At 32.3% G+C, this 23996-nt stretch overlaps 2 protein-coding genes across 2 annotated transcripts in view; one reads left to right on the forward strand and one right to left on the reverse strand.

The window, feature by feature from the left end:
• Window positions 1–1670, forward strand: part of LOC111404726 (syntaxin-71-like) — a 4341-nt gene extending 2671 nt beyond the window's left edge. The window contains exons 4-9 of the mRNA XM_023033492.1: window positions 1–54; window positions 176–244; window positions 352–396; window positions 869–931; window positions 1041–1117; window positions 1388–1670. Of these exons, the coding sequence (XP_022889260.1) occupies window positions 1–54; window positions 176–244; window positions 352–396; window positions 869–931; window positions 1041–1117; window positions 1388–1403 (324 nt within the window). The 3' untranslated portion in view covers window positions 1404–1670. The remainder of the gene's footprint in view (window positions 55–175; window positions 245–351; window positions 397–868; window positions 932–1040; window positions 1118–1387) is intronic.
• Window positions 1671–21610: 19940 nt separating this feature from the next.
• Window positions 21611–22090, reverse strand: LOC111404727 (uncharacterized mitochondrial protein AtMg00810-like). The gene has a single exon (XM_023033493.1). It carries the CDS (start codon window positions 22088–22090, stop codon window positions 21611–21613), a length of 480 nt encoding a protein of 159 aa, XP_022889261.1.
• Window positions 22091–23996: the final 1906 nt, after the last annotated feature.

Here is a 23996-nt window from a genome sequence, read left to right on the forward strand (position 1 = left end):
ACTGAAGGGTCAAGTCAATTCAGGCAAGAGTATGAAATGCGGAAAATGAAACAGGCACGTTCTTTAGTGAAATAGTATAGTCTGGACTTATTTGGGGATGCTTTTTGGGAATTATTATTAGTGAATTGTCATTATTAACTTGTCTTGTTTGCGATGTGATATCATCTTGATGCAGGACCAAGGTTTGGACACGATAGCAGAAGGTTTAGATACTTTAAAAAACATGGCACATGACATGAATGAGGTTACCTTTTTTCTGTTATATTTCTGTTTTTCATTTTTAGCTTACCTTTTTATATCTGTTATTCCCTGATATTCATTGATCGTAACTTCCAATTATGATTCGGACAGGAATTTGATCGGCAGGTTCCTCTTATGGATGAGATTGACACCAAGGTAGAAATGCTCATTATCTTGTAATTTTAAACAGTAAGGCCAGAGTATGTCTAGTTTATCTTGGTGTTTTTATCTGTCAGCCGATGTCTCATTTTTACAAATGTTCTATTATTTATTACAAATGCATGTGCCACGTTAGTTTAATTAATAAATGTTTATTCATATTGTGATATGCATGCGAATGTCATAAACCTTAATTTACTTCTCATCTAGTTGTTCTTCAAATGGATATTGCGAGAGCATCGAGAGGTTTTCATGAAAACAAAAAAGAAAAATATAATTCTGCCCAGTAACATGACAGGTTGATCACCAAAACTTTCTCATCAATGTGTTTATTGCACAGAGCTTCATTTTTGTATTGGTCCAAAGTACTTGTGGATTGCAAGTGCCTAATTTGGTCCCATCTTTGTTGGTATTAAGCAGAATTCATGACGTTGTAAAAGAGAATTCTAAGCTATTATGTTACGTACAGGTGGACAGAGCAACAGCTGACCTTAAGAATACCAATGTCCGACTGAAGGACACTGTTAATCAGGTGATTGAGCTGCAGCTCTTCGGTTATGATTTGCATTTAAGACTTGCTGTACCCCTCTCAACATATTTTTAACCATACTGTATTAAATTGGAGTTCTGTTTTGTTCCAGCTGAGATCTAGTCGAAATTTCTGTATTGACATCATTTTGCTGTGTATAATTCTGGGAATTGCTGCTTATTTGTACAAGTAAGTTTCTAAGTTTTTTCTTGTTCACGTGAAGACCTTCAGTGAACCTCAGAAACTTCCTGTTGTTAACGTCAAAAACTTTATAACACAGTTTGTACAACACTAAGTGATTAACGAACTAAAACTCTGAATTTTAAATATATCTCAGTTACATTTAATGGTTTTGAACTCAAATTGCTACATTAATATTATTTTTTCTTTGGAATTTGGCTTGTTGAGATCTGTTAAAATGCTTAAATAGATGTGAGCTGATAAACTGTTTCTTTGCAGTGTGTTGAAGAAGTAGAAGTGGTTGGGAGAGTGCCGGGTGTGACTGTATGGAGTCTTTGGTATTGTTTCCACTGAGTGAGTTGTAGCCATGTGGTTCTTTGTATAATTAGTTTGATTTTCATGCTGGCATAACTTGTTTAAAACTCTGCTTCTTTTTAAAGTTTCTTTTGGTAACATTAAGGCCTCTATTTGACCTTCCATGTAATGGTTTGATAGTAACTCAGATTAGTGTGTTTCTTCCTCCCCTGTGGGTGATAATGGCCAGTTTGATATGATTTTTGTTTTTGCTTTTTATAGAAGAGTTATGGAAACTAATTTTTAAAAGAACTTCCTATTTTAGAAGTAGTTTTAAAGGAAGTAAAATTGAAACTCGGGTCATTTTTTCAATTTTGTTAGTATCTCGATGAGAAAACAAAGAAAAATTAATTGTGAATGACGTGGAATTTATTTTGAATTTACTCATTGTTTTGAATTTTGATAAATTATTTTTTTGGAAAAAAGAAGACTATAATTACAATGATGCTACATGTATATTATTTTTTACATCTTTCTTTACGTTATGCTCCGTGACAAAACACTATTGGACATTTCAAAAACAAAAATAGTTTTCCCGCCCACATTTCTCAAAAAAAAACAAATGCAATGTCAAAAATAGTGTAAAGGAAGAGTGTACATTTTGCATTATTGTGTAAATATTTATTCCAAATATTTTTATTATATACTTTATCCATGCTTGAAATCATAAAAAAAAAAGATACAAACTGTTATAATAATTGTTTGTCATTCCCATCATTTGATTGGTGATTTTCTCGATTCGAAAGTAAATCCTTGGAACTTTATCTGATGACATCTACTAATATTTAAATTTCATTTCGTTCGTTATTAATTTTTTTTGATAACTTATCCACGGTAGGGGTTAAAAATACTATACAGAAAATGCAAAAATATACTCGTAAAATTATTTTTCGACCAATAATGAATAAAAATGCATTAAAGCAAATCCTTGAAATATGACCTCAGGGCTGTATGACCAAATATTAGCAGCATCCCAATTAAGAATAACAAAAGCCATGATTTTCTCTTTTTAAATTTTAATTAGTGCTTCATTCTTGGTTTAATTGTATTCACCAGAATTCTTTCAATAAAATGTTGAAAAATTTATGAAAATACACTCGGTAAATTGGATATAATTACAATTTGCAAATCGTTTTATACAAATTTATATTTTACATGCGAAGTTTTGCATGATGATAACACAAATTAAATTATATTCACTCCACATTTTTTACCCTCTTTTGAGATCAATAATATAATATTCCTAATAAAAGTATGGTATGTATAAACTTGTGATTATTCATGAACAAAAACATATTTTTCAAAAATATTAACACAACATTCCTATAAAATATTAATTTAATATAAATTCACGTTTTCTCAAAAGCGACAATACAATATTCTTTGAAATATTGATACACACTTGGTTATAATTGTTCATAAGTAATAGAATTCTCCTAGAATATTAAAATGTATAAATTCGTGTTTCTTCAAAAACACAATAAGATATATATTTTTCGAAACATGTGCTACTTTGAGAGTTTTTCTGAAATATTGAAATTATAATAGCACGTTCTTTAAAACCAACAATATTTTTTAATAGACAAATGTAAAGTACTAAATTCATAGACTATATTATCTATTAAAAAGAACAGAAACATGATAATTAATCCGACAATAACATAAGAAGAAAATATGACAGGAATGCATTGAAAATAAATATTTGATTTAGAAAATCACATTTACACTTATTTTAAATTGTCGTCATGTAAAATATATTATATTATCTTTAATATATGATAATGACAATGCAGCGATTCACCAAATTTGCTTACTTTATTGTAATAATACCAAATCTCCATGCTTTTCTTCGACTAAATTAATAGTTCCTTTTTGGAATAATTTGGGATCACCGCAATTGGAATTACGTAGCTTGGATAACCTCCAAAATTTCTTCAAGTTCCCTAAGAAAAAGAACTTTCTTTTGGAGATTGATGACACGCTTCAACATACTGGATGTGTTTTTTAATTTGCCTACAGTTCGCGAACCAAAAAGATTCAACCAAATTATGAAGGGGGAAAAAAATGTTATCGTGCTATAACGTGTTATAAAATAGAATTAAGTTATCATACTATAGCGTGTTATATGCCCAAGATGTTTCATTCAACCAAGTAGATTTCCCCACTTGCCGAATTTACTTTCTTGTGTTCGATAAGGTTTTGTTCTTCAATTTAGTGTTAGTGATTAGTTTATCTCCATTTATGAAACTGTAACAAATTTTGAGAAGCCATCAAGTGTCATTGGATTGGAGTAGGTTTCTCCCAATTCTCTAGTTCACTTGCCCGTGTGTATTGTTCTTGTACAAATTTTCAACATGAATTTAAATTCACTTGACAATACATAATCAGTTCATGTGTAATTTCTTTCAAAGGAATTGGTCTAAAGGCTTTGATATTATATTTATTCATTTGTTTATGCATTAAAGCATGTGTAATATTGGTATCTAGTCGATTTGGGTTGACTGTGACCGACTGTTCTTCTCCGCAGGAAATTCCAGCGAGCTTGGGTACCTTTTTTTTTTTGGTCAAAAATTTGTTTTAAACGCAATAATCTACCTAAATAATGAAGATTAAACACCAAACCAAATTCAAAAATCATGCCAAATGAAAAATCAATACCTTAAATCCAAAAAATCCTAACCTTGTTGAAAATAATGGACGAGTTTTGTGGTGTTAGGTAGAATGTTAGGACGTTGAAGTTCGATCGGATCCGATCTTAACAGCCGATTGTGTGATTTTTGAAATTTCTCCTTTTTTTTTTTGGAGTTTTTTCTCCTCTCTCTCTCTCTCTAGCCTTGTTGAAGATGAGGGCAAAATGGAGAGTTTGTAATTTATTTATGTAAATTCATTTTTTACTTTTTTTTATTTGTTCAAAGGCCAAAGTGGAAATAAGGCCGGGCATTTCCACTTATTTCCATCTCTGAAGGAGAGAGTTCGGCGCATTGAAATTTACATACGAATTTTGCTTAGTATGATTAATTTTGAGTTGTATTTAGTTTAACATGCCAAACATAACAAAAGTGGTATGTAATGTTCCCCTAGTTTTGAATAAGATTTTTTTTTTTATTTTACACAACAATGAGACTTAGAAAAGTGAAATTCAAAATGTGTAGTAAAAAATGACAATCCACAATTACGGAATGTGAGCAGACGTTTTTTAGCTTGTAGCATAATCGATATGTGCTATATTATTTCTCTTCTAATCTTGCTTCCCGTGCAACCATTAGTTCCAACTTGGCGCAATAGCACGGACTCTATTGTTAGGTCTTGATGTTGAGGAGATATAAGAAAAAAGTTACTTATCTTGACATAAGTGTTTATTACCAGATGGCGGTAACTTGTATATGCTTTTTTGAAAAATTAAATTATATAAATATCCCTATTCATTTAACCATGTTAAGAAAACTATTATAAACAATAAAAGAATTCAAAGGGACTGTAATTTAACAAATTGCAAATGCTAAATGTTCTCTGCAATTATTGCTTCAGCCTTAATGCTACTTGACCACATTTGTTGACACAAAACTTGACACAATGAGCAAGAAAAGCAAAAAAAAAAAAAAAAAAAAAGAAGAAAAAAAAAAAGGTTCTGTGGCGCACATGAGGAAATGGGAATCAAAATTTGAATTTTAAAAATGTGGGTTTGACCCGCCTCGAAAGGAAAGTCCCATTTTTAAAACCCGGCAATTACATTTTGCCCTCATTTCAAATCGAGGAAATAGTGGTCATTGGCCGGTTGACCCGGCCAATTTTCCAAAGAGGCCTTTGACCAATTAAAAAAAAAAAACAGCAAAAATGTTTAAAATATTGAAAAGCAAGAGAAATCCAAATTTACCGTTACCATTTAAAGAAGAGAGAGAAGATAGAAAGGAAATAGGAAAATTACTGTAGCACCGACAAAAAAGGAAAACAGGCTACCCATATTTAATGTTTTTATGTTGATTTTTGGAAAAAAAAAAACATGATTTTAGATACATGTGTTGATTTTTGGAAAAATGCACGATTTTTGGGTAAGAATAACAATTTGGGAGGGGAAAATGGAGTGAAGATCGCCAAAAAAGGAGTTTTCTGATGATCTCCACGAAGGAGACGGTTGGCACAACAGACAGGACAACCCAGTCAACTGGACCGTCTGGGCGCCCAGTTGACTGGCCCAGACGGCTCAATCAACTGGGTCGATTGGGCGCTAGTCAACTGGGCGCTGGGCACCCAGTCAACTGGGCGCTGCGCCCAGTTGACTGGCCCAGACGGCCGTTATCTAGGCGCAAACAAATTTTTTTTATTACTTATTTATATATTTCCTTTAATTATTGAAACTATTTATTTTAATTGCTTATATTGTGTTGTCTAATATTTAATTATTATTTGAATTGTTTAATTTTAATGTATATTATGTATTTAAAATTATTTCTTTGAAATGCTTAATATAAATGTTTTATTATTTATCTAAATATTTATTATTTGCTAATTTAGTTTAATTACTTATTTTATGTTAAGCAATAGTAAAAAAAATTAAAGAAATAATTAAATATTAAAAAAGTAATATACATAAAGAATTTTAATAAATATTTAAACATTTGTAAAATAACAAATAAGCAATTAAATTAGGAAATTAAAATATCAATCAAATTAAATTTTTGCAAAGAAATTAAAATAAATTTTTAAATATTAAATAATCAATATGAATAAAGAATTAAAAAAATTATTTAAACATTAATTAAAAATAAATGATTAAATTAAGAGTTAGTAAAATAATTAAAATAAGCAATGAAAATATTAAAATAAACGATCAAAATAAGTGTTAGAAAAAAATTAAAAGAAATAATTAAATATTAAATAAGTTATATACATAAAGAATTTAAATAAATATTTAAACATTTGTAAAATAACAAATAAGCAATTAAATTAGGAAATTAAAATATCAATCAAATTAATTATTTGCAAAGCATTTAAATAAATATCAATAAAGAATTTAAATATCAGTAAAGAAATTATATAAATATTTAATTATTTTTTATTTTTTTAATATTGAATTTAATTGCTTATAAATATGTCATGAATTATGTAAATTGTTTATTTAAGTAAAATAATTAATTGTTTTTTATTTCATTTTATTTAAAATATAAATAATGAAATAAATATAATAAACAATTGAATATTCAATAAATAATTAAAATAAATGAGAAATTAATATGAATAATTAAATGAAGCAAATAAATATGAAATAAACTATTAAAATAAGTTATTAAATATAGTAATTAAATATTAAACAAAAAATGTACATAACCAATTAAAGTAATTAATGAGATATTTAAATAAAATATTTAATTAAATATTTAATAAGTAATTTCATAAATTAATATTTAATTTAATTGTTTATTTAAATATTTAAGTAATTACTTTAATTGTTTGTGTATATTATTTGTTTAATATATAATTATTGATTTTATACTTTATTTGTTTATTTAAATATTTAATAAATTATGTTAACTTTTATGTATATTGTTTATTTAAACAAATAATAAATAACTAATTGGGATATATTTTTTTAAATATTAATAAAATAATTAAAATAACTAATTGAAATATTAAATAACTAATTGAAATAAATTCAATAAACAAGTAACTTAAATGTTAATTAAGCAATAAAAATAATTAATTAACATAAATAACAAATAAATATAAATAATAAAAATAGTTTAAATATGTAATTAAATATTAAATAAACAATTGAAGTTGGGGATGTTTATACTAGAGAGCATACTAAGGTGTCATCACAAGAAGACGTCGATCGACCTTTTTCATTTGGAAGTTGTCGATGACATTGACACATTCAACAACTATCCATGGGACAAAGCTGACAGTTATCAACTCTCCTCAACGATCTTGGGGTACATATTATTCATTTGTGATTTAAGTTGTACGTCATTTCGAAATCTCAATGCATGCATGGTCATTAACTCGATGAAATGTTAATATGTCAGCTTGAATTGCTCACTGAGCTGATACCGCTGATCAAAGAGGAGGGTCAGAGTCATATCTGAGGAGATACGGTCTGTAGGCGATAAGGGTCCCAGACAGTGACAGAGAATAGCGGAGATGGTGACACGGAGGGTGGCGGTGGAGGGGTGGGGATGTACACAGATATTTCATCAGAATCGTTATGAATGTCAGTGGAGATGGAAGAGGTGCCGATGGTGGGGACGAAATAATTGTAAATATTTTTTTATTTATTAAATAATTGTATATATATTGTAAAATTTATTTAAATAAGGTAATGAAATATTAGATACATACTACACACAACCAATTAAGATAATTTATAAATGAAATATCTAAATAAGAAATTAAATTAAATATTAATTTTTTATTTAATTAAGTGATTAAATAAATAATTAAACAACGTAATTAAATATTAAATAAATAATATACATAACTATGTCGAAGAGGACCCCCAACTTGACAGATAGCATCGCGAGTTTGGATGACACCCTGTGCGAAACATATTATTGACGTGCCAGAACAAATGGTTAGCAAGAGGACTAGATTGCTGTCACAATACATTGTTTCTCCGTACACGATCGAGACAAAGAAGAGATCATCTGTTGACAGTACGTTGCCCAACCTCTTCTGTGAAATCGACCCGGGTGATTGTGAAATCTTCGCATTGAAGTTAGGATCGTAAATGGATCGGATCTGCTCAAATTCGATCCGATCCGTTAATAATAATTATCCTATCCTATCCGATCCAATTCAATAATTCGACGAATATTTGAATGTTAAATCCATATCCGATTAACTATGTTATTGGATATCCGATTCGAAATTGAAAAAATTAGATAAATAAAGATTTTATTTATTTATCAGATTAGATTGACCTATATCCATATTTGATTTATTTAGTTAACGGATTATCGGATTTAAATCTCGATTGGGTTATCGAATTGAGACCCTAAATCCATCTCCCATTAATTTCATCGGATTCAGATCAAAATCCAATCTATTGATAGCCCTAATTGAAGTACATTGAATTTTTAGTATCGAACGTGCCGTAGAGCTGATAAACTAAAGACACATTAATATACATAACTATGCCGGAAATGACCCTCCAACTTGACAGATAATGTCGCGAGTTTGGATAATGTGATAATTATGCCAGAGAAGACGATGAAAGTGACATTATGTAAGAAATATGTTTATTGACGTGCCAAAGCAAATGGTTAGCAAGAGGACTAGATTGCTATCACAACACATTGTTTCTCCGTACACCATTGAGGCAAAGAAGAGAACATCCGTCGACGGTACGTTGTCCAACCTCTTCCGTGAATTCGAACCAGGGCGATTGTGGAATCTTTACATTGAAGTTAGGGTTATAAATGGATCGGATATATGGATCGGATCTACTCAAATTCGATTCGATCTGTTAAGAATAATTATCCTATTTGATCCAATCCAATAATCCAACGGATATTTGAATGTTAAATTCATATCCAATTAACTATGTTATCAGAAATTAGATTCGAAATTGAAAAAATTAGAAAAATAAAGATTTTATTTATTTTTTCATTGAAAATCATAGCCCCAACAAAAAATATATATATATATATATATATATATATATATTTTGGAATGTTTTAGTGATATCGGATCGGATCGATCTATATCCATATTTGATTTATTTAGTTAACGGATTATCGAATTTGAATCTCGATTGGGTTATCGGATTAAAACTCTAAATCCATCTCCTATTAATTTCGTCGAATTCGGATCAAATTGAAGTATATTGAATTTTTAGCATCAGACGTGACGTAGAGCTGATAAACCAAATATACATTAAATGTAAGCTTTTTTTTTATTTTTTTATTTACATTGTGATCCATAGTTGTAATAATTTAAAACGTAAGCATTTTTTTAAAAACGTTTATAATACTTTAATTTTTATGTAATTGTATAATAAATAACTAATTACTCTTAATTACATATATAACACACTATAAATAAAGAAAATTGAGGAAATCAGTGACATATTATAAATAGAGAGTACATACAATTTAAATATATATTACATATTGGGATTATGTTTGCTGTGTTTGTGTTCTATTTTGTTTGGATGAAACAAGATTAAAAGACCTACGTTGGGAGCTTCAAAGTTGACATTAAGGGATGGACAAATTGAAGACAGAAAATGGAACCAAAATATGGTCCTTAGAACAGGGTGGTGAAATTGGACTATGTTACGATTTTTCTTGGAATCCCAGAACTTTGATGGTTATGTTGTGTTAGGGCCAGAATAATGTCTTTGTAATGCTTGAAAATCAATTCAGTAATATGACAATTATTATAGCTATATTCACAATTCAATAAATAAAATGGACACAGAACATAGTGACGAATTGAGGACATTATGAAACTTTGTTCTTTTCATGTTTTAACTGAGAAACATTGTGCTCATCATTTTGTTTGGTTGTTGATTCCTAGGTTAAAATGAGAGGGAAGAATTATGGAATATGTCATAGCTGTAGATTGAAGGGACATTTTTTCGCGGAATGCCCGAATAAACGACCCTGTCCATGGTGCAAACACGCATTCTTGAAGTGCTTCGAGGTAGAGAAGAACACCGACGACAAAGACAAACTATTTGAAATGTGCAGCGTGAAATGTGGTTATTGGGAGTAGGTGAAAAAGGAGGAAACAAAGGCTAAATCAAGTTTAGTCACCAGTACTCAAGATTTGTCTTCCATGTTCGAAACACGATGCCGGTTAACTGGTGATCAGGACATGGAGATTGCTATGAATGTGACTATACGCAAACGAGAAGAGCACATCACCAAATGGGAAAAGAATGGAAAGTCGCCGGTCTAAGCTGAAGCTTTTTAGTTTTGAATGAAATTGTAATTCCAATTATGTAAATGAAATTATCACGGCTGTAATGTAACTAGTGTTCCAATATAGTTCACTGGAATTTATTTTCTTGTGTGAACTATGTATAGTTGAGTTGTATGGAGCCAAAAGTTTGGCATTAACACTTTTGGAAGCTATAATGTAAAGTTCTTCAACTTAAGATTCATTATCTAACTATTTCTACCCCAGTCTCAAGATGATTCAATTTGAGACATTCACATGCAAACTGATTAAGAACAATAGCCCATTTCTACATTCATACAATGCATAATTTATTAGATCATTACACCATGGGTTACGAAAAATAAAAATATTAGAAACCATCTATAAAAATGGGCTGTTGGTCTTAAGAAATTCTCAGAATTGTTATATTGTTCCTATCGTAGAATGTATACAACGAAATACATGAAAAAATTGAAGACTAAACTGGAAACCGTCTATAAAACACTCTATCTGCCAAATGATTCATTCATTATAAAGAAAATACAAGTTATATTGTTCACCATAAATAGGAACACTAGAAGCATTGAAAAGCAAGAGTCCTATGTTCTGAGCATGAAGCATTGAAAAGAAAACCGTAAACTATACAAAACGACTAGTAGGTGCATCTTTCAGGTTTGATAATGTGATAGACGGTTCAACTTCCATAGGTGCATCTGTGTTTCCTCCATCAAAATGCATTCCCAAACCTACAAATGTCATATCCACGTAAGGTAGTTTATTACATATTAATGAATGTACCTAATGAACAATGTTTGCAAACCATTAAATTCTACATAACAACTGCTTCATCTTGCTTATTGAATGTAAGATTTTGGTTCCCACCCTACGTGAAATAACAGTATCAATAAATCGTACATTTTCATTGAAATCAAATCATCAACAAATGCTAACTAGAAAGAGGTTTGTATAGGAGAAAGGTAGCAGCATGTGTAATTATTGAGGTGACTGAACGATGGGCGGTGCAACCATTCCCACATGATTTGTGCGAACCTTCATTTTCTTTCCTTTGGTAGAACTCGTACTTGCCTGCAAAACAAGGAATGATATTAGACATTATCTCTATAAGGAGTTCGCAACAAACGGAAATAGTCAACATTTAAGTATTACCTTAACTTTGTTCAAAATGGTTTCCAATGGGCTCTTCTTCCGAAGTTTCTTAGGGGCACCTTTTCTTTTCGCACATTCTGGGTCGCTTATGCTACGACTTCCAATACCCTGTGATGCTTCACATTCAAATGATGTTTGAGTCATATGCGAGGAGAGAAATTGGACTATATTACTAGGATTTATTTTCATCATCTCTTCACATTGACTGTCGATCCAATCAATTATTGCATTAGATTTTGCTTCATCATTTGTTGTTAGGTCGACCAATCTAGCAAAGCGTTGACACATTTTGTCGTACTTCAATTGCCCTGGCATACTACTCAAACTATCGTAGTCATTGGTACCCGCGTGTGGGCTCTATTGACATCTCCTCGCCATCTCCGTAGTAAATATCTTTCTGGTATATGTTTCACGTCATGACGGATCAATACTGCGATCATATGTCTGCAAATAATCCCTCAAAACTTAAAGTTGTGGCAACTGCAAGTGATTTCATATTTGTCTCTTTCAAATGAGACAAAGAAGGTTTTTTTCTTCGAATACTCGTCATGTATTACATCCTCCCGTACCTCGTAAGTCACCCCCAATAATCCCTCTGAGACAGATGTAAGGTCATAATAAACCTTACCCATGAACTCCTCTTGAACTTTCTTAAATTTTGAAATGGTAGAAACTGCTTGAAATTGCTTCTCCATTTCATATCTCGTTGCGTACGGCACCATTTATGAGAAGGACTTGATGTTTGCTTGAAACTCCTTCTCAACCTTGCTTCTCAATGCTTGCTCGTATTGTTCAACAAATTACTTCAATGTCGTCTTCAAATGTACGTAACCATCGAAGAATGCATTCATACTCTCACTGCGTTGAGTAGTTGACATCCCTATTTAAAATGTGATTTTCAAATAGCAAGGTACCAACATTCTCCGTTCTCGTACAAACCCACTCATTATTGTATAGGTGAAACCTTTCAATCATCACTCTTCAGCCGTTTTCGAATTCTTCTACAAACTGACAATCATAGACCAAACTGTGCATAATAGTGAATATTGAACCTTTATCCACATGGTATCCGAACTTTTTAGACAATTTCTTTAATATTTACCACAAACACAAACTATGCTTTGTATTGGGAATTTTGTATAGCCCTATCCTTATCTATAATTATCCCATGAGGAGCCTGTCCATGCACGCATTGCAGCCAGGTCTGAAATGGCATACAAATGTCTCCGTATCCTTATTCGGTACCAGACGACATCCAAGGAGTGTCGACTGTTCATGACGGTTCACTCCAACAAAAGGAGCAAATGATATATCATACTTGTTAGTAAGATATGTGGTGTCAAATATGACAATATCATTGAACTCCTTATATGCTTGCCTACACCTATAATCTGCCCAGAAAATATTCTTTAGACGCAACTCATCATCCAGATCCATACTAGAGTAAAAGCTCGAGTACTGTGCTTGCATTTTAGAGAAGTATGATTGTATTGCTGCTGCGTCCCCTTGTCCAAGTCTTAAACGCCTCACTTTTTCAATATAGTTTCGACAATCCTTTTCGATACAAGTCATTTTCTCATTCCCACCCGCTTCAACAATTGCAGAGTTGTTACTCTTGTGTAATGGAATTCCTACCATATCATTCACTTCAAGTCGTCATTTCACATATGCACCCAACTCTCGGTTGCATCGATATAGCCTAGACTTCGAAGGGCTTGTCTTATGATTGTGGTCTAGATGTACCTTGTTAATCCTTCATATTCCACAAACGTCTTTGAATGCGCAGATCCTGGCTTTACATCCACTCTGAATGGTTGCTTGCGGTTTCGAAAAATCGCTTGTATTTTTTATTCTTTTCCCTTTACAACTATAAACAAATATAGTATTTCTCAATACTCCGTCATCATCCTTTATCGAATTTCTTTTCCTCACCGGGAAATTGATTTCGTATGCATATCTATTGTAAAAATCGAAATTTTCATTTTCATCTTTAAATTTCATACCCCGTTCAGGCACAATCGCACGATCTCCAACTAATGTATCTTCACCCAACATATTCGTATTATCCAAAACATTCTCATGATTGGACTCCACCTGTATAATTTCATCCACATATTCCGAAATTTCTTTCCCTTCATCAAACAAATCAATTACCATGTCAAATACTCTACAACTACAAAATAATTTATGTAACTATAATTCAAATAGAAACTACTCAAATCACGGTGTATGGAAACTAATTGGAGAGATCAAATAGCTAGATGATATGTGACAATAATGGACTAGATTGCAAATAATCGTTTGATCAATTTCATGGAAAATTCTTTGGCTATCTAATTTAATGTTTGTGCAGTCTAACTACTCAGATCACGACGTGAGACCTTCAATCATAAACGAAGTCAATAAAATGTAAAGAGAGAAAATCACATAACAAATCCCCTAATTCTAAACCGAAATTTGAACCTATACCTTTTTCGGTCATCTCTCGGCTGAAACATGTTAGGTTTTTACAGTGGGTTGTGTCCAGTTTTTGTGCACAATAAACCTACAGATTCTGGATTCATTCTCCAATGTCAGGCTTCTTCATTCAATTAAGCTAGTCTGAAAATCGTACAATCAGCCTATAAGCTTGTTGGTAGGTTGAAATAGTAATGAATTATCTATTGATAATGATTCTTGAAGAAACCCGAGTTATAAGTTACAGCCACCAAAAACAGGTGTTGATTTGGTCACCAAAGCTCTTGCAGATGTGTCTCTCTTCCAGCCACCGAAAATGGGTATTTCTCATGCGCCAGTCATAAAAGAGAAGAGATACATTTGGATCTAGTCTGAAGATCGCGCCATTGCAATCGGATTTGGTCTTCAGATCGTGCCAAAATTTGTGAAAGATTGTTTTGCCCACTTAAATTTGCTGCAATTGGGTTTTACTTGGGCTTGACTTGGTCGAACGATTGACCGTGCCACCGCACATTTTTTTCTTATTTTTTTGCAGCATTTTCCAGCTCATTGTGTAAAGTTTTGTGTCAACATATGTGGTCAAGTAGCATTATTGTTGCTTCAATACTACTCATTCTCATTCTAAAGCAAACAAGGCATAGGGATGTAATAAACATTTCTAGAACAGAATATAAATACACTTGCAAAATCAATTGGAAGTATGCTTTGTATATTTGCTATCCATCACCAATTTAATGACTAAAACGGGCAAAAGTTTTAAGATGCAGGGAGATTGGCTAGCTAAGGAAGCAATTTTTCGTGTACTAAGTTGGGCTTGTCATGATGAGGGCAATGACCAATGCCTTCCAACAAAAAGTGGTTTACATTTGGTAGTCGGGAAGGTAACGATGAGAATATTTTCCAACAAGTCCAATCAGTGTAAATGGATCTTGATCACCCCATAAAACGAGGACCAATAAGTTAATTTTCAAAATTAACAGCACTGGATTCAACCCAGGCGGGCCAGTTACAATGGAAACTGTTGGTCCCAAATAATATGTTTATGCCTATAACTCATAAATCAAACACAGTTAAATCAGAAAATAACAAGATCATAACACAAGATTTTTCGGCCCAAAGGCCCCAAGGTTCGACGACCGCTTCCAACGCCTAATCTCCATTGAGCATCCATTAGGATCAAGCTCGAATCCACTATAAATCGCCACAAAAATAGGCAAAAGTTTCATTACAGAACACTTAGTTGTAACTCTCTCAAAATACAAGATCTTCTCACAATAACCCATAACTCACACAAGAGTTCATCACTAAAATATTTTCTCTCATGATATCACAAAGAAATCATAGGATTATAAGAGTTTCAGAGAAGATGAAAAGCAAAACGAGAGAGAAGCTATTGGAATGATATTCAAGTGTGAAACCCTGGATATTTTTTGCTTTTATGAGATAGAGTCTTGCATTTGATCCAATGGTCCATGCCTTGCCACTTGTCAAAAATCCAGTGAAAGTGGCCTTTTAAATCAACAAACGCGTTTTGTTAAAACCGGTTTCCTTCATTTCAAATTCTTCCACTCACTGGGTCACCATATTAGGCTACAAACAATTTGGGCCAGAAGACAAAACACATATCCAGATCCATATTAAGCTATTGGGCCTCACAAAAATTCAGCAAACCATCTTCTATATATAAACAACAGCATCAAGAGCCCCTTCATCTTCTACTGGTTTCCTAATAATCTGCATTTAAAGATAAGGAAAACAAATGGAGTATCAAATAGAGAAACTGTAATGTTAAAATTTATCCAAAATTTAGTCGTACATCCACAAGATCCTCATTGCATTATCCATGTTGCCGTAGACGAACGACAAGATGTTCCTCGGATTGTCTCTGTACAACTGACGTAAACTTGTTATCTTCACATTTGTGCATGTTCGACGAAGTTATAATTGCTTATAAGCTGGTAAGTTTTTTTATCCACAAATTTTGTAGAACACACAACTATTACTTTTTAACCACAGATTCTTTGGGGCTCCTTGCCTATAAGCACTTAAAATCTTAGCCAAGCAAGCACGAACTTCTTATGTGATAACAACAAAAACATACTTAAAGAAGTACCTTTGCCTAAAGCAATCAAACGGATATGATGCAATCCCATTTTGCTTCAATAAGAAATCGAAAAACCAAAGCAAAGGCAAGAGTAGCTTTATCATCCAGTCATCAACAATTTCCTTGTTGTTCATACCGCTGGCACAATTTAACAGCACTAGTCCTCGAACTAGGGTCCTTGTGGACTCTGTTAGGAATGGAAAGGTACAAAGCACAACCAAGCCAACATCAATTGGAGCTAAGTAGTTTTCAGTGAACACATATCTGATAGGGAGGATTGGCAGCACTAAGAGTCGAGTTCTATCCAATATAGCATACCAAACACACTCTAAATATTTTACGAAAGACTGGTTCATAGTTCAGCTGCAGGTGGCAAATTAATACATACCTGCAGCAACAATTAAGCAAGCAAGACTTCCAACAAAATTTCCCATTAGTATCGCTGGCCTTTGAACAATTTCATCCAAGAAATCCAATATCATCTGTCCACAGTATAATATTGAATAACAGGCGGCTTCGTATAGTGAATAACTAGTTGAGTAAAACCCCTTATGAAGAAAATGGTTGATATCATTTACCTCAGCCCATACTTCCATGGAATATGCAAAACCTGCTGGCTTATTCGAAGCACCAATACCAAGGAGGTCAATGGCGTAAACTGTATAACTTTGAGCCAAAGTTGGAATATTCCTAAAATGGTCTCAAAAGCAGAAAAGTAGGATTCAGCTATTGGTTAAAACATTGATATGTCACAAAATTTTCACTCGTACTAGAAGCATTAAGTAACTTCCTTAAAAGAATCATATTTCACTTTGGGGAGTAGTTGCTAAATTAAATCAATCAGACAAGGCAATGATTAATGAACAAGGCAATGATTAATGAAGGATAGCAAAGCTTAAAGATAATTAGTTTTAGTTTAGATTCACAAATTAAGAATTTTATTTTCTTCTCAATTTTTATTTTTCATAATTTTATACTTTTAATTTTTAGAATTTTATTTTTTCTAAATTTCTAAATTTTCATTTTTAAAAATTTTTTATTTTAGAATTTTATTTTTATAATGTTTTACTTATAAGTCTATTTCTTATTTTAATCATTTTTAGTGTTTTCACTGGAATAACTCAACAAGTAAAATACAGTATGAATTCTATATTATAAGTTAAACTTGTTTTCGTAAATGCGTTTTAAAAAAATATTAGACCAAACAGATTTTGAGCGTTAAAAACTGCAAATCAAGCGTCTCTTAGCATTTTCAACTTTTTTTTTTCAATAATTTGAGGGCCCAACAATTTTTTTTAAGGTTCAAATATTTCAAGTTTTTATCAAATATGTAAAATGTTTTTAAAAGTCTTCTAATGTTATTAAAGTTATGGTTAATTACAAAACTAGGCAATATATAGGGGACCAAATTGAAAATTTAGGTGAATTTATAAGATTAACATTACAAATTTTAGATGAAATTATTTATAAATAAGATGTTTTTCTAATATGTTATTTTTTGTTATGAAATGATTTTGATTTTGGATAGAAGAGAGGATGAGAGACGTTTTTGCATATCAAACTGTGAGGAATATGACACCCAAAGGGTCCTATTTATAGACCATGAAGGGGTGTGGACGAAATGGTTGAGGCCAAACCATGCACCCTTTCCAAACAATGCACCTTTATGAAAAGGTGTCTATTCACTAATGGTTGAGGCCTTTTTCGTAATTTCTCATTCATCCGATATTGGTTTTCGAAATGCCAAATATACCCTTCAATACATGCAGAGAAATCAAAATTCTCTTTCGGGGGCGTTGCCCCCGACCCCCCACGTTTGTGCGCTCCGAAGCGGCGAAGTGGCAAACAATTTTGCCAAAACAGATTGAGTCGAGCTTTTGAGTATTTGCCCGAATTCGATACGAACTTTAATCGATTTTCAATTCTCAATTTATTTAACCAATATCCAACAAAAACAATTTACAATTCAAGTGTTTTAACTTAGGCTTGCATATCAAAAATAACTTTGATGAAATTTTAATTAACAAAGAACCAAAGAATACTTTCTTTTGCACTAACAGAAAAATATAAATTTTGTAGATATGCCCAGAATTTTCATAAATGAGTAATGACAGAACAATAAATCTACATTTTTGGTTGCTTGAATGTTATATGGAACTACTTCATTTATAATTTTAAATTAAAAGAGTAGGGGATAGAATCAAATTTCGGCCTCAACGAGACAAGAAAATGGAGCACTTAACAACGTATCTTCGCAGACTAAGAACTACAAGATCACCTTTTTCATTCTTGGGTGACAAAGGGATCGTACCATTCAAGTCGATTTTTTCCGTGCTCTTTCCGAAGGTCTAGAGAAAGCTACGAAGGGGGGCATACTCAATTGGAGATTTTGGAGACTTCCATAAAAAAATTAAGTGGATGGTTTATGTGAATCTTGTGCGCTTTTAAGTGAATTCTATGGATTCATTAAGAATTAATAAAAGTCTCTCATGGATTTCTGTAGACTTTGATTAAAGATTTTTCATCTTACAAATTCATTATATACCTGAAAAATTACAAACTTTCTTACTACCTAATTAACATTTTCGAGAATCATTATGCCCACAAAAATTTCTTGAGGAAAGCCACTAGTCACAGCCCAATCATTCAATTTTGACGCAAATAAAATAGTAAATTTTTTTTACACTAAATTAATATAATTTCTAAGAAACAAATTGTTCTTACTAGAAAAAGAAAAAAGAATAGGTTGATTACATGGAATTTTACGTTTAGAAAATCAAAAGTAATTATGTATATATAGAATAATTATAAATTGACTACAACAAATATAATAGAGAGGTATAAGGGGAAAAAAGTTGTTTTTTTTTTCTTATGGGTTATGAAATCTTCACAATATATGAAGACTTTTCTTTGAGATTTGTTATTTATATTTTTTACTTAAAAATCTTCAAAAGTTCAATAAGTAGCTAATTCTCCAAAAGTTACTTTCTATTTGAATGTCTTCAATTAAACACTCCCTGACTTTTAAAAACTTTTTAAAAATCTATAGAAGTCTCAATTAAATGTATCTAAACTTTTCCTGGGAATTGGGTGGAAAACGAATTTCAGGGAATTGAATTGCCTAGAATCGTTTTTCTGAGAATTGTAAATTATTGTGTTTGATTGATATAATTTTTCACTTGAAAAATGTTGAAATAAATGTGTTTTTTTTTATGTTCGTTTGACTTTGTTTGACATGAAAATTGTCAATTAAAAGAATAGAATTTACTGGTATTGGGGATGACATTGGTCTCCATCACCAAAAAGCAAAAAAATAAATAAATAAATAATTTAAGAAAATCATCTATTTTTTAGTGTTCGTTTGGTTTTATTTTATATGAAAATTATCAATGAAAGAGAAATATTTTTTTACAATAATTCTTAAAATTGGTTTCCATTGCCTAAAAAAAACGAAAAAAAAAATCGCTACAGTAACCGAAAATTTCAATTCTGACCATATATGGTGAGAATTGAAATTCCACCAAATCAAGGAATAACACAACTTCCAATAAAAGTTAGAAACCAATTCCATGGAAAATTTTGTGAATCAAACACTACATTTTGCATTTCCATGGAATTGGGTGAATCAAACACCCCTTTAGAGAGTTTTTGAAAATCTCAATTAAATACACCTAAACTTTTTAAATCCTCAAAAGTCCTTAAAAATCCCAAATGAATACATTTAGAAGAGAATTTCCCTAATCCTCCCTTTCCAAAAGAAAGAGTGTAGCTTCCTTTTCTTTTTTATAATCAACACTTAATCATACAATGTGAGTTGTTAACTTTAATTTATGACTGGATTGTTATAGTTTCTTCTACCCAATACTTTTTGGCTTTAAGTCTAGTAAATTTCTTAAATGAAAAATGGGGAAAAGGATAAGAAAGTTAAACAGATAGTTTTGTATAGAAACGAAACAAAAAGTAAAAACATATATTATTAATGGGTATTTGTTATGTTTTACTTGAGTAAATGTTAAAAAACATTCCTAGACTTACATTTGTTAACGTAAGAGATAGGCAAGAGAGGGAACAAAGTCAATTGATATATGCCTCAGAATTCAACAGATTACATATCAAGTTGGGACAAGTAATAAACTACTTAAAGCTTGCGTATTGTTTGCGTAAACCACATAACAATTTAAAATTGTTTATACTGTAATAGAAATATAAAATTTGGTCGTCCGTGGATTATTATTATTATTTTTTTTAGTAGTCGATTCAATTCAGGTAAATAAAGAAGATTGCAGTAGGTTGATAGCTAACATAAACTTCTTCAGTTTTATAGTAGACTATTGTAAACAAGTCTTAGTGCGTGTTTGACTAAGTCTTGAAAGTAAGTATGTATTCCTATGAATGAATTATATTTATACAACAAAAATATGGGAGAACTGAACGGTGATTTAATTCTTGAAGTTATCACATACTTTTCCTTGAAAACATGCAATTCGGTACAAAATTATTATTATTATTATTGTTATGCCTCATCACATGTGGCTCCACGTCATCGAGACTCTCTTGTCCACGTGGCCAACCATCGAGGCTCCTTGGTTAATTAGCCAACCCACGCGTGTATTGGAATCACCTCCGGCGAGCCTCCCATACAAGACAAGGTGTGGGAAGATTAGTCCGAAGCCCATTCATGTCTAATCTGTTGAAGAAGAGGCACTGAGGCGAGGAAGATCCACAAAGTCCAAAGCTTGCTACAGCAAGTGACGACCCATATGAAGAAGATCCTGAACTTATGTATAAAATCTGTTTGGAATGATTGATGGGATATTTGTAATAAATATAAATGTCAAGTCTTGTCAATAAAGTAGCTGTCCTTTCTAAACATTAAATGCACCACATGCTAGTGAGTCCAAATTGATGCCTGGGATTAGATGTTTAGACCAAGGAGATGAGGTCACGTGTATTTTTATCCAAAAGCCGCTATTTCATTTGTAATCCTATAAATACTGAAATTGGGGAGATGATTAGAATGAAGAGACCACAATAAAAGAGAAAGCAATTGTTATTCTTGTTCCAGCCGTGTACTACCATTATATAGGTCTAGGATACATATCAAAATAGGAAATATATTCTATATCTATAACTAAGGAAAGAATATTACGGTAACTATAATAAATTAATACATAAGGAAACAATTAAAACACCAAATCCTTAATAATATTCTGGTATCTTCAACACTCCCCCCTCAAGCTGGACGATACAAGCTAAACAGTTCCAGCTTGCACACCATGTTTTCGAACATGGGTTTAAATAATCCATTCGTTAATAAGTCTGCAGCTTGTTTAGATAAAGACAAGTACATCATATATATTGTTCCATTTTCTATTTTCTTTTTGATAAAATGTCTATCCACCTCAACATGTTTAGTCCTGTCATGGTGAACAGGATTGTGAGACATTGTGATGGCTGCCTTATTATCACAATAAACTTTCATAGGCTTATCTCCTTGGAAACCAAATTCATTTATTAGTAATTTTAACCACATTACTTTAAATTCCATGTGCCAAAGCTCCGAATTCAACTTCAGCACTATTCCTGGCTACAACTGGTTGATTCTTACTCCTCCAAATGACTAGGTTTCCCCATAAAAAGGTACAATAACCGGTTGCGGATCTCATGTCCATCGCGGATCTCATGTCCATCACTGATCCTGCCCAATCAGCATCTATGAAGGTTTCAATAGACCTTTTTGAATTTTGTCTGAAGTAGAGTCCAAAACCAGGAGTCCCCTTCAAATATCTTAGGATTTGGTAAATAGCTTCCATATGCTTTTTAAATGGAGCATGCATGAATTGACTCTCCACACTAACTGTACAAGCAATGTCCGCCCAAGTGTGTGACAAGGAGATGTGCTTTCCTATCAGGTGCTGATATCTCCCCTTATCCACCAATGTGCTTCCTAAGCAATCTCCAAGTTTATGATTGGGATTTATAGGAACATCCGTTGGCTTGCTTCCTAGCATACCCATTTCTTTTAAGATATCCAAGACATATTTTCTCTGTGAAATTGAAATTCCACTCCTATTTTTTGCAACCTTTAGGCTAAGAAAATACCGTAAAGGATCGAAGTCTTTTATATTGAATCAGCTGAAAGTGCTTTCTTCAGCCTCTCCATTTCTTCATAGTTATCTCCTGTTAAAACTATATCATCTACATAGACAATTAGAATGGCAATTTTTCCGTCAGACTTTCTGTAGAACATAGTATAATCGATTAGGCTTGGTGTATTCTTATTGATAAACAGCATTCATGAATCTCCCAAACTAGGTTCATAGATATTGCTTTAGCCCACGTAAGGATTTGTCCAGTTTATGGACCTTTCCTTTGACCTTGGCTCCATCAAACCCAGGAGGAAGTTCCATATATACTTTTTCTTCCAGATCACCATTTAGGAAAGCATTTTTTACATCCAATTGTTGAAACTTCCAATCTATGTTTGCTGCTAGTGCCAGAAGGACTCTCGTTGTATTTAATTTTGTAACTGGAGCAAAAGTTTCCTGGTAGTCAACTCTATATGTTTGAGTATCTCCACTTGCCACTAATTTGGCTTTATAGTGCTCTATCAAGCCATCTAACTTGTACTTAACAGATAACATCCATTTGTACCCAACAATTGACTTATCCTTAGGTTTTTCCCCAATCTGCCAAGTCTTGTTTCTATTCAAGGCTCTGATCTCCTCCTCAACTGCCTTATTCCATTTTGGAATTGATAAGGCTTCATGAATGGAGTTTGGTATCTCAATTGATGACAGGTTTGCAACCACAGCCTGAACTGAATCGGATAGATGATTGTACCGTACGAAATTAAAGATAGGACATTGTGTACAAGATCTAACTCCATTTCTGAGTACAATAGGAACATCCAAATCATTAGTAGTCACTTTGTGAAGAAGAGAGATTACCTGACTCCAGATCAGATTCATGGTTTTGCGGTTGGACTATGAGATGTTCCACATTTTCAGGATTTTTCCTTCTAAGATAAACACAAAGCTTTTATGTGATTGCAAGTTGTTTGTCTCCCCTGTCATTGAACTTAGTTGTACAAAGGAGTCAATACTTTGTGACGTATCGAAAAGTGGAGAAGGTTAGTAGGTGAAGTATAGTTTGACATGGGAGGTTTCGATTCTTTGATGGGTGATATGGGTATCTGTGGTATTTGTGATGTAGTTTCCAAAAAATTCCCATCATCACGTTCCTCTCCCTGAGGGGAATTTTGGGAAAAACAGGGAACAAACTCAAAGAATGTAACATCCATAGATATGTAGTATTTACGAGTGACAATGGAGTAACTATTGTACCCTTTCTTTGATGGAGAATACCCCAAGAACATACATTTTTGAGCTTTAGAACCTAACTTAGTACGTTTGTGATCATGGATATGAGTGAAGGCTGCACACCCAAACACTCTTAGGGGTATGGAAAGTATAGATCGGATTTGCGGGTAAAGATTTGACAGAACTATTAACAAAGTTGTGAAATTGTATATCCTGGTAGGCATTCTATTTATGAGATAACATGCAGTGAGAACTGCATCTCCCCAAAATAGTTTTGGAACATTACTAGTAAAAACATAAGGGCTCTAGTAGTTTCAAGGAGATGCCGATTTTTTCTTTTTGCAATTCCATTTTGTTGGGGGATAATAATACAGGAACTTTGATATAAGATACCTTTCTCGATGAGAAAATTTCCCAAAACTTGATTGAAGTACTCCCGCCCATTATTGGTTCGAATTTTTTTTTTGGGGCATCAAATTGGGTTAGAATCATAGAGTAAAAGTTTTTTAAAGTTTACGTAGTTTGGACTTATCTTTCAAGAGATAGACCCAACATACCCTCGTATGATTATCCGTAAAAGTTATGAACCAATGTTTACTCG

The sequence above is a fragment of the Olea europaea genome, chromosome 11 (genome assembly GCF_002742605.1).
Source record: "Olea europaea var. sylvestris chromosome 11, O_europaea_v1, whole genome shotgun sequence".
NCBI lineage: Eukaryota > Viridiplantae > Streptophyta > Magnoliopsida > Lamiales > Oleaceae > Olea > Olea europaea.

What these genes read in the sequence shown, in the direction of transcription:
- LOC111404727 (XM_023033493.1), bottom strand. Translation starts at nt 22,090, where the DNA reads ATGGGTATGCTAGGAAGCAAGCCAACGGATGTTCCTATAAATCCCAAT.